We start from the raw sequence: 14,784 nt of genomic DNA on the forward strand, positions 1-14,784 counted from the left end.
GGCTGGATGGGGAACTTGGCATTAGACCAAATGAGAGCGCTTGCTGCTCATCCCATCCAATATAATATAATTATCATATATATCATATGTAATATATCCAAACAGGTAGATGTTTGTGGTGCTATAATCCCATACAATGTCCATGTATAACTGTGTGTTGGTCTAGTCACCATGTAATCTGCAATGTCTTCAGGTGCGTCTCCGTCAGTGTCGAACTTGAAGGTGACCATCTTGTTGCTGTGGGTTTCCAGCTGACACTCCACCATGTTGTCCCCAGAGCCGGACACCTACGGAGCACAGGAAGAGAAACCATGTTGTTCTGTGTCTTGGACACAAAAATGTCTTGGACATTACCATTTCTTTAGAAATCTTTACTATTAGGGATACTATACCTGAATCATGGTCAGTTGAAATGCATGTGATCCTTTTTCTGGCCCCCGATAGGACAATCTCCTCTGAGACTTCACCCTCTCTAGTTTCCCATTGGCCAACATCTGTAAATCCCCATCCCCATTGTCTGGAACAGAGCTGCGGTCAAATGAATAGTACTCCTATTGTTAGTACTTCATGTACAGTATTGGGCATAACCTTTTCTAATAACCTTTTCTAACATGGAAGAGGGCATTCAAAATGAAAAACAAACGAGCAGTATAAAATTGACAACCGGTCCGTAGCCCTTCCCCTTGGCCTTAACCCTTGGATGATTGCAGATCTGAAGGGTCTGGATAGGTATAAACAGTGTAGTGGTGAAGCATCCGCCATATCACCGTATAGATGTGCTAACATTGACGTGACAGGGCCAGGGGGCTAGAGCTAGGCAGCGAATTGGGACCGACTTTGAGAGTAATGATGTGACACATACCCTGAAGTGGAGTGTCCCTCTGTGCCAGACTGTTTCGGACTCTCCTGTAGAGCCACATAGATAGAGACAGACACACAGACAGACCAACGCACACACAAATACATACAGACATTCAGAAAACAACAAAAACCCACAAAGAAAAAATACATACCAAACCATTATTTGACTAATAAAAACTGAAACTGAACTGAATTGGGAATAAATAAAAAATGACTGTACTTGAATGTAAGTTAAAGGAAAACACTTGATCATGTTGTTGTAGTACTGCTAAGTTTAAATCTGAACAAGTATCATACAAATGTACTTAGCGTAACTGAGTAAAAGGAGCTTTTCTTCAAAAAAATAAACTATGCGTTTTATTCTGTATCTTAAAAAGGGTGCGGCCCTTGGATTTCTCTCTACTGTATTCACATTTCTAGAACCGGCTGGTTATTGGCTGCAGATAGTGGTAGTAGTGGAACAGTCTGCTGTAGTGGTAGAGTGGCATGCACTTCTGTACCTGAGCAATGCTCAGCAGAGCAGGGTCACAGTCTGGGAGCGAGGTTGAAGTTGGGGGCAGCAGCGAGGGGGCGTTAGAATCAAGGGGCTGAGCAGCAGCGGCGGCAACAGACGGGGGAGAAGTGGGTCCCGGGGGCCCATCAGCCAGGCCAGGCAGGGTTAGCTGACTCTCTGGTGGGGTGGGCTGGGTCTCTGGGCCAGGGGTAGCAGGACGGAGGGGTGGCAGGGAGGCAGGGTGGGGGTGAGATGCTGTATGAGTGGGGCAGGGGGGCATGTGTGGAAAAGCCTGGGGGGGATTCGGAGGGTGCTGTTGCTCGGTGGTGGTAGCCCCCAATGCGGCCTCAGCGAGCTGGGTCTCGGTGTGGACCTTTGTCTGGGCCAGTGTCTGGGTGTGAGTGTTTGCGAGAGCTTGCATGGCCGTCTGGGTGTGTGTGTGGGCGGGTAGCGGCTGCGTCAGCAGAGCCAGCTGGATGGGGGCTGGAGCTTGTCCAGTCTGTTGTTGTATGTGTTGGGACGAAGCAGAGACCAAGGTGGTAGGGTCTATGACCTTGGCTGCAGGGGCTGCAAGGACAGTTCCAACAGATCCAGGGGACAGCATCATCTGCTGGTTCTGCAGCATGAACTGTTGTTGATCCTTCAGTATCTGCTGTTGTTGTTGTTGTGGTACTTGTTGAGTGATCTCCTGTTGTTGATCCTTCAGTATCTGCTGTTGTTGTTGTTGTGGTACTTGTTGAGTGATCTCCTGTTGTTTATCCTTCAGTATCTGCTGTTGTTGTTGTTGTGGTACTTGTTGAGTGATCTCCTGTTGTTGATCCTTCAGTATCTGCTGTTGTTGTTGTTGTGGTACTTGTTGAGTGATCTCCTGTTGTTTATCCTTCAGTATCTGCTGTTGTTGTTGTTGTGGTACTTGTTGAGTGATCTCCTGTTGTTGATCCTTCAGTATCTGCTGTTGTTGTTGTTGTGGTACTTGTTGAGTGATCTCCTGTTGTTGATCCTTCAGTATCTGCTGTTGTTGTTGTTGTGGTACTTGTTGAGTGATCTCCTGTTGTTTATCCTTCAGTATCTGCTGTTGTTGTTGTTGTGGTACTTGTTGAGTGATCTCCTGTTGTTTATCCTTCAGTATCTGCTGTTGTTGTTGTTGTGGTACTTGTTGAGTGATCTCCTGTTGTTTATCCTTCAGTATCTGCTGTTGTTGTTGTTGTGGTACTTGTTGAGTGATCTCCTGTTGTTGATCCTTCAGTATCTGCTGTTGTTGTTGTTGTGGTACTTGTTGAGTGATCTCCTGTTGTTGATCCTTCAGTATCTGCTGTTGTTGTTGTTGTGGTACTTGTTGAGTGATCTCCTGTTGTTTATCCTTCAGTATCTGCTGTTGTTGTTGTTGTAAAAGTTGTTGAGTGATGTCCTGATGTTGCTGTTGGACTGGCTGCATGGTTTGCTGTTGGGTGGGCTGAAGTGCAGTGACATACTGCGGTGCCAATAGGCCGGCCGGAGCCTGGTGCTGGAGTTGAGGCTGCACCACCTCTGGAAGTTGAACACTGGGCTGCACTAAAGACTGGTGCTGGGGTTGAGGCTGGACCTGGCTTTGCATGGGGGGTATTGAGACTGGAGGTTGGGGTTGGACCAGAGCTGTGCTCTGATGCTTAGGAGGCATCATCTGAGCCTCAAGAACTTCTGGAATCTGAGTCTGAGTCAGGGCCTGGGTTGGGTGCAAAGGCTGGGGAGTCTGCTGGATGACTGACTGCCCTGGCGCCTGGGTCTGTATTAGAGCTGGCATCTGATGGGGAGCCTGTACCAGAGGAACCTGAGGCTGGATAGGGATGGGAGGACTTGGTGCCTGGATTGGGGCCACCATGTGTAATGGAATCTGGACCTCGATCATCTGGGGCTGAACTTGGTGTGGAGGCTGGGGCTGGGCTTGGAGTACTGGGACTGAGACATTGCCCTGGCTCTGAGGGTGAGCTTCATTCCGAGCTTGAATCTGGGCCAGGACTTGGGCATGGGCTTGCACTATAGCCGGTAGAGCTTGGCTGGACATCTGTAGCTGAATGGCTACAGGTATCACTTCCTGACCCTGGGCGGCCATCTGAGCTTGGACCTGAATGTCCTGTATAACCTCTGCTGCTGGTATGGCTGGGGCCATAAGGGGGATCTGAGGCTGAGGTTCAATGACAGAGCTCTGATGGTGCTGCTGATGTTGCTGGGCAACGTACGCCTGTTGTTGTTGCTCCAGTAAGATAGGTTGTTTTTGTTGTTGTTGTTGTAGTTGTTGTTGTTGTTGTTGTATCAGCACCACTTGCTGTTGTTCTGTCAGTTGCTGCTGGGTTAGGCTAGTGTGACTAGGTGGAAACAAAGCAGGGTTTTGCTCTTGTTGTTGCTCCAGTAAGATAGGTTGTTGTTGTTGAATCAATGCTTGCAGCTGCTCACATTGTTGGAGAATTAAAGCGGTCTCTTGTTTCTCGCTTTGTTGTACTTGAATTATGGTGGTTTGCTGGTGCTGCTGCGGTTGTCCAGTCTCTTGCTGTTGTTGAATCTGTTGCTGCTGCTGTTGTAACAAACCCTGTTGGTTAATTCTCTCCGCTTGTTGTTGCAGTAGCAATGCCTGCTGTTGCCGTTGTTGTTCAATCTGTTGTTGTAACAGAGCTTGCTGCTGTTGTTGCTCTAATTGCTGCTTCTGTAAAATCACTTGTTGCTGTTGAAGCTGTTGCTGTTGTAGCATGGCTTGCTGTTGTTCCAACTGTTGCTGAAGCACAGCCTGCTGGTGCTGTGGGTTGACTGGATGACTGACGACCGCCTGTTGTTGTGGTTGGGTCGGTTGTTTCAGCACAGCTTGCTGTTGTTGTTGCAGCTGTTGTAAATCCATTTGTGGTTGTTGTATCTGGCTCACTTGGTGAGCCTCCAGTTGTTGTTGTTGTTGTTGTTGTTGCTGTTGTTGCTGTAGGAGCGCTTGCTGTTGCTCTAGCTGATGCTGTTGTAGTTGAGCCTGTTGTTGCTGTTGCTTTAAGGCTTGCTGTTGCTGCTGCTCTTGTTGCTGCTGTTGTAACAGAGCTTGCTGCTGCTGTTGCTCAAATATCTGCTGTTGTAACAACGCTTGCTGCTGCTCCAGTTGGTGCTGTTGTAGTTGCGCCTGTTGTTGCTGTTGTAGCAAAGCCTGTTGCTGCTGTTGCTCAAGCTGCTGTTGTATGTACACTTGCTGTTGTTGTTCTAGTAACATTGCTTGTTGTTGTTGCTGATGTTCTATCTGGTGTTGTTGGTGTAGTAACAATATTTGCTGCTGTTGCTGCTGCTGCAGTTGTTGCTGCTGTTGTACGTCAATTTGCGGTGGTTGCGCATATGCTTGGGTTTGATCCAATTGCTGTTGCTGCAATGACAATCCCTGTTGTTGCTGCTGCTGTTGTTCCATTGATTGTTGGTGTTGTAAGGCCTGATGCTGCTGTTGTTCCATTGATTGTTGTTGTTGTTGTAGTAAGGCCTGATGCTGCTGTTGTTCCATTGATTGTTGTTGCTGTAGTAAGGCCTGATGCTGCTGTTGTTCCATTGATTGTTGTTGTTGTTGTAGTAAGGCCTGATGCTGCTGTTGTTCCATTGATTGTTGTTGTTGTAATAAGGCCTGATGCTGCTGTTGTTCCATTGATTGCTGTTGTTGTTGTAGTAAGGCCTGATGCTGCTGTTGTTCCATTGATTGTTTTTGTATTAAGGCCTGATGCTGCTGTTGTTCCATTGATTGTTGTTGTTGTTGTAGTAAGGCCCGATGCTGCTGTTGTTCCATTGATTGTTGTTGTTGTTGTAATAAGGCCTGATGCTGCTGTTGTTCCATTGATTGTTGTTGTTGTAGTAAGGCCCGATGCTGCTGTTGTTCCATTGATTGTTGTTGTTGTTGTAGTAAGGCCCGATGCTGCTGTTGTTCCATTGATTGTTGTTGTTGTTGTAATAAGGCCTGATGCTGCTGTTGTTCCATTGATTGTTGTTGTTGTTGTAATAAGGCCTGATGCTGCTGTTGTTCCATTGATTGTTGTTGTTGTTGTAGTAAGGCCTGCTGCTGCTGAACCAAAGCTTGCTGCACATACACTTGCTGCTGTGGCTCAGTAGTTTGCTGCTGTTGGATTGCTATAGTCTGCTGTTGCTGCTGCTGTTGTTCCATCTGTTGCTGTACCGCCTGGTTCTGGGGAATTACACTGGCCTGTTGTTGATGTTGTTGTTGATGATGCTGAAGCAGGGCGGCTTGTTGAGCCTCCATTTGCTGCTGCTGCTGTTGCTCAATCAGTATCTGTTGTTGTTGTTGTTGTTGAACAATGGTCTGCTGCTGTGGGATCATGTCAGGCAGTGCTTGCTGGGTTAAAGGCTGGGGTGTCATCTGGATGACATTGGGAGTGACGTTGGCCTGGGCCTGTTGTGGGAGAGGGACCATGGCCCCCACTCGTCCTGTTGGGTCCCCCGCTAACATAGGAGCTGGGAGGATGTTGAGCTGGGCTTGGGGGGAGACTGGGGGTGCGTAGGACAGCGAAGGGGCCATTTGTGCAATCTGTGACCCATCTGAGTGGTATGACTGAGATTGTTGGTGGATTGTAGTCGCAGGGTGACAGAGGGATGGTCAGGTGGGCAGAGGGAGTTATGGTAAGAGAGGAGAGGGAGGATTGAGGTGGATAGAGAAGGTAAGTGTAAATATTAATCATATGATTTAATCAAAGAATTATAAACAGTTTCAAAGAACATGAAAGCATAATTATGATAATTGGAATTGTCATTATTGTTAAAGAACTGATAAAATATTAAGGTGAAAATTAAGAGTTATTTGGGAAGGTTCAAACTGTAGTGTTTTTGAGAGACCAGAGTCGATAGAGATGCAGATCCACTCACCTGTGAATACTGCTGTGGTATATCTGGTGAAACCTGTGTTGGCATGGCAACAGGCTGAACGTAAGTCTGCTGACCATCAGGAGCCCCACCACCACTTTGGCCAATGGACATGCCGGAAATCCCACTACTCTGACCAATAAGCACATTCGGAACTCCTCTGCTCTGACTAATTGGGAACATTTTGGTGTGGGCCATAATTGCCTAAAAATAAATAATAGACAATATAAGTTAACGTGATTGCAGGGTTGCTGAGTGAAAATAAGATTTCAATCTCTTTGTAAACTGGATTCTCCAAAACAGGAACAACCATAACATTGTGTATGTTCCAAATAGCACCCTAGACTCTACATGGTGCACTACATGGCCCTGGTCAAAACTAGAGCAGTACATAGGGAATAGGGTGCTATTTGATATGTAGCCATAGACTTGCCGAAGCAGCAGCAGGGAGGTTGGATTGAGAAAGCACGTAGGACTCCCGTTGCTGAGGGTACGCCTGGCTCTGGCCATTGGCATAGGACTCACAGCTGGCTGAAACAATGCTCTCCCCTCCTGAAGTAAATACAATGGGAGGTGTAAAACAACACATTTTTTATACTGGTATCATTCTGTCCACAATCCCAAAATATGTGTATCTGTTACATGTTCAATATACTTTGTTTGATGTTGTTTCGGTGGTAGGTACTGCATGTACACTAATGCCGCATTCAAGACAACTGGGAACTCTGAAAAATACGAGGTCAAATCATGACGTCAGTGATTTTCAGGTAGGAAAGTCAGAGCTCTAGAAAGAGGCCCGAGTTCCAATGTTGGAATTCCGAGTTGGATGACCGTTCAAATCGATATTTCCCAGTCGGAGCTCGTTTTTTTCCCGAGTTCTCAGTTGTTTTGAACGCACTTAAGTCGGAAGTCTGCGATTTCCGAGTTTCCAGTTGTTTTGAACGTGGCATTTGTATACAAAACATTATGAACACCTGCTCTTCCTTGACATAGACTGACCAGGTAATTCCAGGTGAGAGCTATGATCCATTATTGATGTCACTTGTTAAATCCACTTCAATGTAGAGGAGAGGAGACAGGTTAAATAAGGATGTTTAAGCCTTGAGACAATTGAAAGATGGATTTTGTATGTGTGCCATTCAGAGGGTGAATGAGCAAGACAAAATATTTAAGTGCCTTCTAACGGGGTTTGGTTTTTGTTAACATTTTACATTTTAGTAATTTAACAGACGCTAACATTTTTGTACTTTTTTCCCAGACTGATCCCCCATGAGAATCGCACCCACAACCCTGGTATTGCAAGCACCATGCTCTACCAACTGAGCCACATGGGACCCAAAAACTTCAACGCTGCTGGGTTTTTCACGCTCAACAGTTTCCCGTGTGTACCAAGAATGGTCCACCACCCAAAGGACATCCAGCCAACTTGACACAACTGTGGGAAACATTGGAGTCAACATGGGCCAGCATCTCTGTGGAACGCTTTCAATACCTTGTAAAGTCCAAGCCCCCAACGAATTGTGTCTGTTCTGAGGGCAAAAGGGGGTGCTGGGGGCTGGCAATATTAGGAAAGTGTTCATAATGTTTTGTACAGTCAGTGTATGTGTATTGTACAGTAGAAAACTATCTGGTAAGCCTCTGATAGAGTCGTACAGTACCTGTGGGCAGGCTCAGAGGATTCCCACTGTGGATCTGCTGCTGTTGCTTCATATGCTGATCTGCCTTTGGTATCTCCTCAGCCTCCCCCTGCCCACCACCTCCCCCGCCTCGCCCTGTCAGCCCAGCCACCCCAGGCCCCAGTGAGGAGGTGCAGGAGGGGTAAGTGTTGGTGTAGGAGGAGGTGAGGGTGGAGTCCCGTCTCTCATCAAAGCCTTGCTGCTGTTGGAGCAGCTGCTGCTGGCGTCTCTCACGGGACTTCTTAATGAGCGTGACACGGTCGCGGATGGATTTCCCCACCACTTTAGCATCGCTCTCATGGAAGAAGCCCGACTTCACCTGGCGAGGAGGGGTAAGACAGAAAAGGAGGGGGGGAGGGGGGAGAGAGAGAGAGAGTAAGACAGTGAGAGAATGAGAGCGAGAGGGGGCGGAGAGAGACATTAAAAGCATTGCAAGGAAACCTTGATTAATGAGCCGTGGACTTTGCAATACATCAAAGCAACTCCAGACCCCACCTTTGCTGTGGCCCTCTCATCTTCCCTGTAGTTCTCTGAGAAGCCCTAGTTATTCCTGTTCCGACCTGCACAGCTCTCTCTCATATCATGTTCACACTAATGAGCTGAGCCAACCTTTACAGTACTGTACTGTACTGTGCTGGCCTGGGGCCATGCTAGAAAGGACAAAATAAAATAAAAAATAACGCGCAGAGCACGTTTCGGGTTGGTACCATAGTGTGAAAAGGGTATCAATGTCTCACCATCTCTCTCTCTCTCCCTCACTCACCATCCCCTCTCCTTCCCCCCGCTAGTTCCTCAGCACTGTCGCTCTCTAGGTTCCCCCCACCCCTCCTCTCTCTCTCCCCCTCTCTCACCATCCCCTCTCCTTCCCCCCGCTAGTTCCTCAGCACTGTCGCTCTCTAGGTTCCCCCCACCCCTCCTCTCTCTCTCCCCCTCTCTCACCATCCCCTCTCCTTCCCCCCGCTAGTTCCTCAGCACTGTCGCTCTCTAGGTTCCCCCCACCCCTCCTCTCTCTCTCCCCCTCTCTCACCATCCCCTCTCCTTCCCCCCGCTAGTTCCTCAGCACTGTCGCTCTCTAGGTTCCCCCCACCCCTCCTCTCTCTCTCCCCCTCTCTCACCATCCCCTCTCCTTCCCCCCGCTAGTTCCTCAGCACTGTCGCTCTCTAGGTTCCCCCCACCCCTCCTCTCTCTCTCCCCCTCTCTCACCATCCCCTCTCCTTCCCCCCGCTAGTTCCTCAGCACTGTCGCTCTCTAGGTTCCCCCCACCCCTCCTCTCTCTCTCCCCCTCTCTCACCATCCCCTCTCCTTCCCCCCGCTAGTTCCTCAGCACTGTCGCTCTCTAGGTTCCCCCCACCCCTCCTCTCTCTCTCCCCCTCTCTCACCATCCCCTCTCCTTCCCCCCGCTAGTTCCTCAGCACTGTCGCTCTCTAGGTTCCCCCCACCCCTCCTCTCTCTCTCCCCCTCTCTCACCATCCCCTCTCCTTCCCCCCGCTAGTTCCTCAGCACTGTCGCTCTCTAGGTTCCCCCCACCCCTCCTCTCTCTCACCATCCCCTCTCCTTCCCCCCGCTAGTTCCTCAGCACAGTCGCTCTCTAGGTTCCTCCCACCCCTCCTCTCTCGCTCCCCCTCTCTCACCATCTCCAGAGCCACCTCTTCTGCGCTGTCATTCTCCAGGTCATAACTGAACTCAATGGCCTCGTTGTCTTTGTGTTTGCCCTTCAGCTTCTTGGGATCCTCCACCCAGATCCTGAGGGCCAGACACTCCTGATACCCCATGTCCTCCTCCGCCAGCTCCACACGCACCCCAGTGTCCTCCCCAAAGATGGCGTGGGTCAACAGGTCCCGGATGGACAGCCTGCAGAGAGAGAGAACACATCAAGCAAAGAACAAATTCCCACTTCTTTCCTTTTATTGGATAAGACAGTGAAGAAGAGATGACAGGAACAGTAGGAGAGGGGCAAGTCAGAAGGGCAGTGGGCTGGAGTTGAACCCATGCCTGATCTGGTATGTGTGCCGGGGTCAGCGGTACTAATCACTTTAGACAGTCCACCGAATGAATTTTTTAAATAAGCACTCGTCCTTATTATGAGAGAGAGAAAGATAAACTTTTGTCAGTGTAATGTTTACTGTTCATTTGTATTGTTTATTTCACTTTTGTTTATTATCTACATCACGTAATTTGGCAATGTTAACATATGTTTCCCATGCCAATACAGCCCTTAAATTGAAATTCAATTGAATTGAGAGAGACAGAGACAGAAAGACAGAGAGAGTAAGAGAGAAAGAGAGGAAGAGAGTAAGAGAGAAAGAGAGGAAGAGAGGAAGAGAGGAAGAGAGAAAGAGAGAGAGAGAAAGAGAGAAAGAGAGTAAGAGAGAAAGAGAGAAAGAGAAAAAGAGAGAAAGAGAGGAAGAGAGGAAGAGAGAAAGAGAGGAAGAGACAGAGAGAGTAAGAGAGAAAGAGAGGAAGAGAGAAAGAGAGGAAGAGACAGAGAGAGTAAGAGAGAAAGAGAGGAAGAGAGGAAGAGAGGAAGAGAGGAAGAGAGAAAGATAAACTTTTGTCAGTGTAATGTTTACTGTTCATTTGTATTGTTTATTTCACTTTTGTTTATTATCTACATCACGTAATTTGGCAATGTTAACATATGTTTCCCATGCCAATACAGCCCTTAAATTGAAATTCAATTGAATTGAGAGAGACAGAGACAGAAAGACAGAGAGAGTAAGAGAGAAAGAGAGGAAGAGAGTAAGAGAGAAAGAGAGGAAGAGAGGAAGAGAGGAAGAGAGAAAGAGAGAGAGAGAAAGAGAGAAAGAGAGTAAGAGAGAAAGAGAGAAAGAGAAAAAGAGAGAAAGAGAGGAAGAGAGGAAGAGAGAAAGAGAGGAAGAGACAGAGAGAGTAAGAGAGAAAGAGAGGAAGAGAGGAAGAGAGGAAGAGAGAAAGAGAGGAAGAGACAGAGAGAGTAAGAGAGAAAGAGAGGAAGAGAGAAAGAGAGGAAGAGACAGAGAGAGTAAGAGAGAAAGAGAGGAAGAGAGGAAGAGAGGAAGAGAGGAAGAGAGAAAGAGACAGAGAGAGTAAGAGAGAAAGAGAGGAAGAGAGAAAGAGAGGAAGAGAGAAAGAGAGGAAGAGAGAAAGAGACAGAGAGAGTAAGAGAGAAAGAGAGGAAGAGAGAAAGAGACAGAGAGAGTAAGAGAGAAAGAGAGGAAGAGAGAAAGAGAGGAAGAGAGAAAGAGAGGAAGAGAGAAAGAGACAGAGAGAGTAAGAGAGAAAGAGAGGAAGAGAGAAAGAGAGGAAGAGAGAAAGAGAGGAAGAGAGAAAGAGACAGAGAGAGTAAGAGAGAAAGAGAGGAAGAGAGAAAGAGAGGAAGAGAGAAAGAGAGGAAGAGAGAAAGAGACAGAGAGAGTAAGAGAGAAAGAGAGGAAGAGAGAAAGAGACAGAGAGAGGAAGAGAGAAAGAGAGGAAGAGAGAAAGAGACAGAGAGAGTAAGAGAGAAAGAGAGGAAGAGAGAAAGAGAGGAAGAGAGAAAGAGACAGAGAGAGTAAGAGAGAAAGAGAGAAAGAGAGGAAGAGAGGAAGAGAGGAAGAGAGAAAGAGAGGAAGAGAGGAAGAGAGGAAGAGAGGGGGGAGGTACAACTGCTTACCTCTGATTCTTGTCTTGGCGGATGCAGCACTCAATGATCTCTTTAATCTCTGGGTCATTGACTTTATCAAAGCTAGCTGGTTTTATACCCTGTAGGCAGAGAGGGAAAGAGAGATAGAGGTACAGTGAGAGTAGAGAGAGAGAAACAGACGACGACAAGTGGGGGGGGGGGGGGGGGGTGATAGAACATACAATAATTTAGATGATGGGACTACTCTGTCCTATATGGACAGTAATATACCTTAGATGGGACTACTCTGTCCTACATGGACAGTAATATACCTTAGATGGGACTACTCTGTCCTACATGGACAATAATATACCTTAGATGGGACTACTCTGTCCTATATGGACTGTAAAATACCTTAGATGGGACTACTCTGTCCTATATGGACAGTAATATACCTTAGACGATGGGACTACTCTGTCCTACATGGACAATAATATACCTTAGATGGGACTACTCTGTCCTATATGGACAGTAAAATACCTAAGATGGGACTACTCTGTCCTACATGGACAATAATATACCTTAGACGCTGGGACTACTCCGTCCTACATGGACAATAATATACCTTAGACGATGGGACTACTCCGTCCTACATGGACAATAATATACCTTAGACGCTGGGACTACTCCGTCCTACATGGACAATAATATACCTTAGACGATGGGACTACTCCGTCCTACATGGACAATAATATACCTTAGACGCTGGGACTACTCCGTCCTACATGGACAATAATATACCTTAGAAGATGGGACTACTCTGTCCTACATGGACAATAATATACCTTAGACGTTGGGACTACTCCGTCCTACATGGACAATAATATACCTTAGACGCTGGGACTACTCCGTCCTACATGGACAATAATATACCTTAGACGCTGGGACTACTCCGTCCTACATGGACAATAATATACCTTAGACGATGGGACTACTCCGTCCTACATGGACAATAATATACCTTAGAAGATGGGACTACTCTGTCCTACATGGACAATAATATACCTTAGACGATGGGACTACTCCGTCCTACATGGACAATAATATACCTTAGACGCTGGGACTACTCCGTCCTACATGGACAATAATATACCTTAGACGATGGGACTACTCCGTCCTACATTGACAATAATATACCTTAGACGCTGGGACTACTCCGTCCTACATGGACAATAATATACCTTAGACGCTGGGACTACTCCGTCCTACATGGACAATAATATACCTTAGACGCTGGGACTACTCTGTCCTACATGGACAATAATATACCTTAGACGATGGGACTACTCCGTCCTACATGGACAATAATATACCTTAGACGCTGGGACTACTCCGTCCTACATGGACAATAATATACCTTAGACGCTGGGACTACTCTGTCCTACATGGACAATAATATACCTTAGATGGGACTACTCCGTCCTATATGGACAATAATATACCTTAGAAGATGGGACTACTCCGTCCTACATGGACAATAATATACCTTAGAACACATATGTCAGAGTCAAGGCCCGCGGGCCACATCCGGCCCGCAAGAAGGTTTTTTACGGCCCCTGGGATGATCTTGATTTATTATTAGAACCGGCCCGCAGCAAGCCGGCAGCCCGCAGATCTTTTACACGCACCAATACTACATTTCCCACAATGCAAAGGTGACGCACCGAGCAGTAGGCTGCTTCATTTCAATATTTATTGGCACAGCAGTCGTCAGCATCACAGTAAAATTAACTTTCAGATACCCATCAAAAATGGCAAAACGGAAGGTGGATACTGAGAACCGGGGGTTTCAAACAAGGTGGGAGTCGGAGTATATGTTCACGAAGGTAGCTGGAAAACCTGTGTGTCTTCTGTGTGGAGAAAGTGTGGCGGTACTGAAAGAGTATAATCTGAGACGACATTATGAAACGAAACACGCGGACAAAAACAAGAATATGGACATGGAACAAAGGCTACAAAAGGCAGAGGAATTAAAACGAGGCCTCAAATCTCGACAGGCTCTGTTCAAAAAAGCCAAATCACAAGGCCAGGCTGCTGTCAAGGCCAGTTTTATTTTGGCAGAAGAGATCGCTAAATCAGCCCGGCCATTTACGGAGGGGGATTTCATCAAAAACTGCATGATTAAAGTTTGTGACGAAGTTTGCCCAGAAAAAAGGCAACTCTTTTTAAATGTGAGTCTGAGCAGAAACACCATTGCCGAGAGAGTAGACCAGTTGTCCATCAATCTAAAAGAGCAGCTTGTGAAAAAGGGAAAAGATTTTATTGCATATTCCTTGGCTGTGGATGAGAGCACCGACATTTCTGACATTGCCCAGTTGTCAATTTTCATCCGCGGAGTGGACTCCAGCCTAAGCGTGACAGAGGAGTTTTTGGCTTTACGTCCTATGCATGGCACAACTACGGGGCATGATTTGTATGAAGAGGTGTCAAGATGTGTAAATGAGATGGAGCTGCCTTGGGAAAAACTCGTGGGTTTGACAACCGACGGAGCACCTGCGATGTGTGGACACAGGAGCGGACTGGTGGCGAAGATACGGGAAAAGATGCAAGAGGAAAACGCGACAGGTGAGCTGACAGCTTATCATTGTATCATACACCAGGAAGCGTTGTGCGGTAAAGCCTTGAAAATGGAGCATGTAATGAGCATCATCACGCGCACAGTTAACTTTATCAGAGCCAAAGGTTTGAATCACCGCCAGTTCAAGGCATTTCTGACGGAGTTAGAAACGGAGCATGGTGATTTGCCTTATCACACAGAGGTGCGATGGCTAAGCCAGGGAAAGGTGCTTCAAAGATGTTTCGAGCTTCGTGAGGAGATTTGTCTATTCTTGGACAGCAAAGGGAAAGACACAACACAACTCCGAGACGAAATGTTTCTGTGTGAAATGGCTTTTCTGTGTGACATTACGAGTCATCTGAATGCAATAAACTTGCAGCTGCAGGGTCGGGATCGTGTCATCTCTGATATGTACAGTACAGTGAAGGCATTTAAAACCAAACTGACTCTGTGGGAGACGCAGATGCGGAAAGAAAATTTGAGCCACTTTCCCAGCTGCCAGACCATGAAAGAGAAGCTCTCTACCAGTGCGTTCCCGAGCACACAGTTGGCTGATAAAATAGGTATGCTTACCACTGACTTTCGACGCCGATTTGCTGACTTTGAAGCACAAAAAAGCAGGTTGGAACTGCTCGGTAACCCATTTGCTGTTGACGTGGAAAGCTCACCACCAAACCTCCAAATGGAGTTGATTGACCTC

The 14,784-nt window shown here is 47.1% G+C and overlaps 1 protein-coding gene across 1 annotated transcript in view; it reads right to left on the reverse strand.

Moving 5' to 3' along the window:
- LOC139416850 (serine/threonine-protein kinase WNK3-like) overlaps positions 1 to 14,784 on the reverse strand; it is a 97,010-nt gene that overhangs the window by 27,870 nt on the left and 54,356 nt on the right. Inside the window, exons 6-13 of the mRNA XM_071165986.1 lie at positions 11,519 to 11,607; positions 9,519 to 9,738; positions 7,870 to 8,206; positions 6,645 to 6,763; positions 6,215 to 6,415; positions 863 to 906; positions 393 to 528; positions 171 to 287 (exon numbers count right to left, since the gene is read on the reverse strand). Coding sequence (XP_071022087.1) covers positions 171 to 287; positions 393 to 528; positions 863 to 906; positions 6,215 to 6,415; positions 6,645 to 6,763; positions 7,870 to 8,206; positions 9,519 to 9,738; positions 11,519 to 11,607 — 1,263 coding nt within the window. The remainder of the gene's footprint in view (positions 1 to 170; positions 288 to 392; positions 529 to 862; positions 907 to 6,214; positions 6,416 to 6,644; positions 6,764 to 7,869; positions 8,207 to 9,518; positions 9,739 to 11,518; positions 11,608 to 14,784) is intronic.

Source organism: Oncorhynchus clarkii, chromosome 9 (genome assembly GCF_045791955.1).
Source record: "Oncorhynchus clarkii lewisi isolate Uvic-CL-2024 chromosome 9, UVic_Ocla_1.0, whole genome shotgun sequence".
Lineage (NCBI taxonomy): Eukaryota > Metazoa > Chordata > Actinopteri > Salmoniformes > Salmonidae > Oncorhynchus > Oncorhynchus clarkii.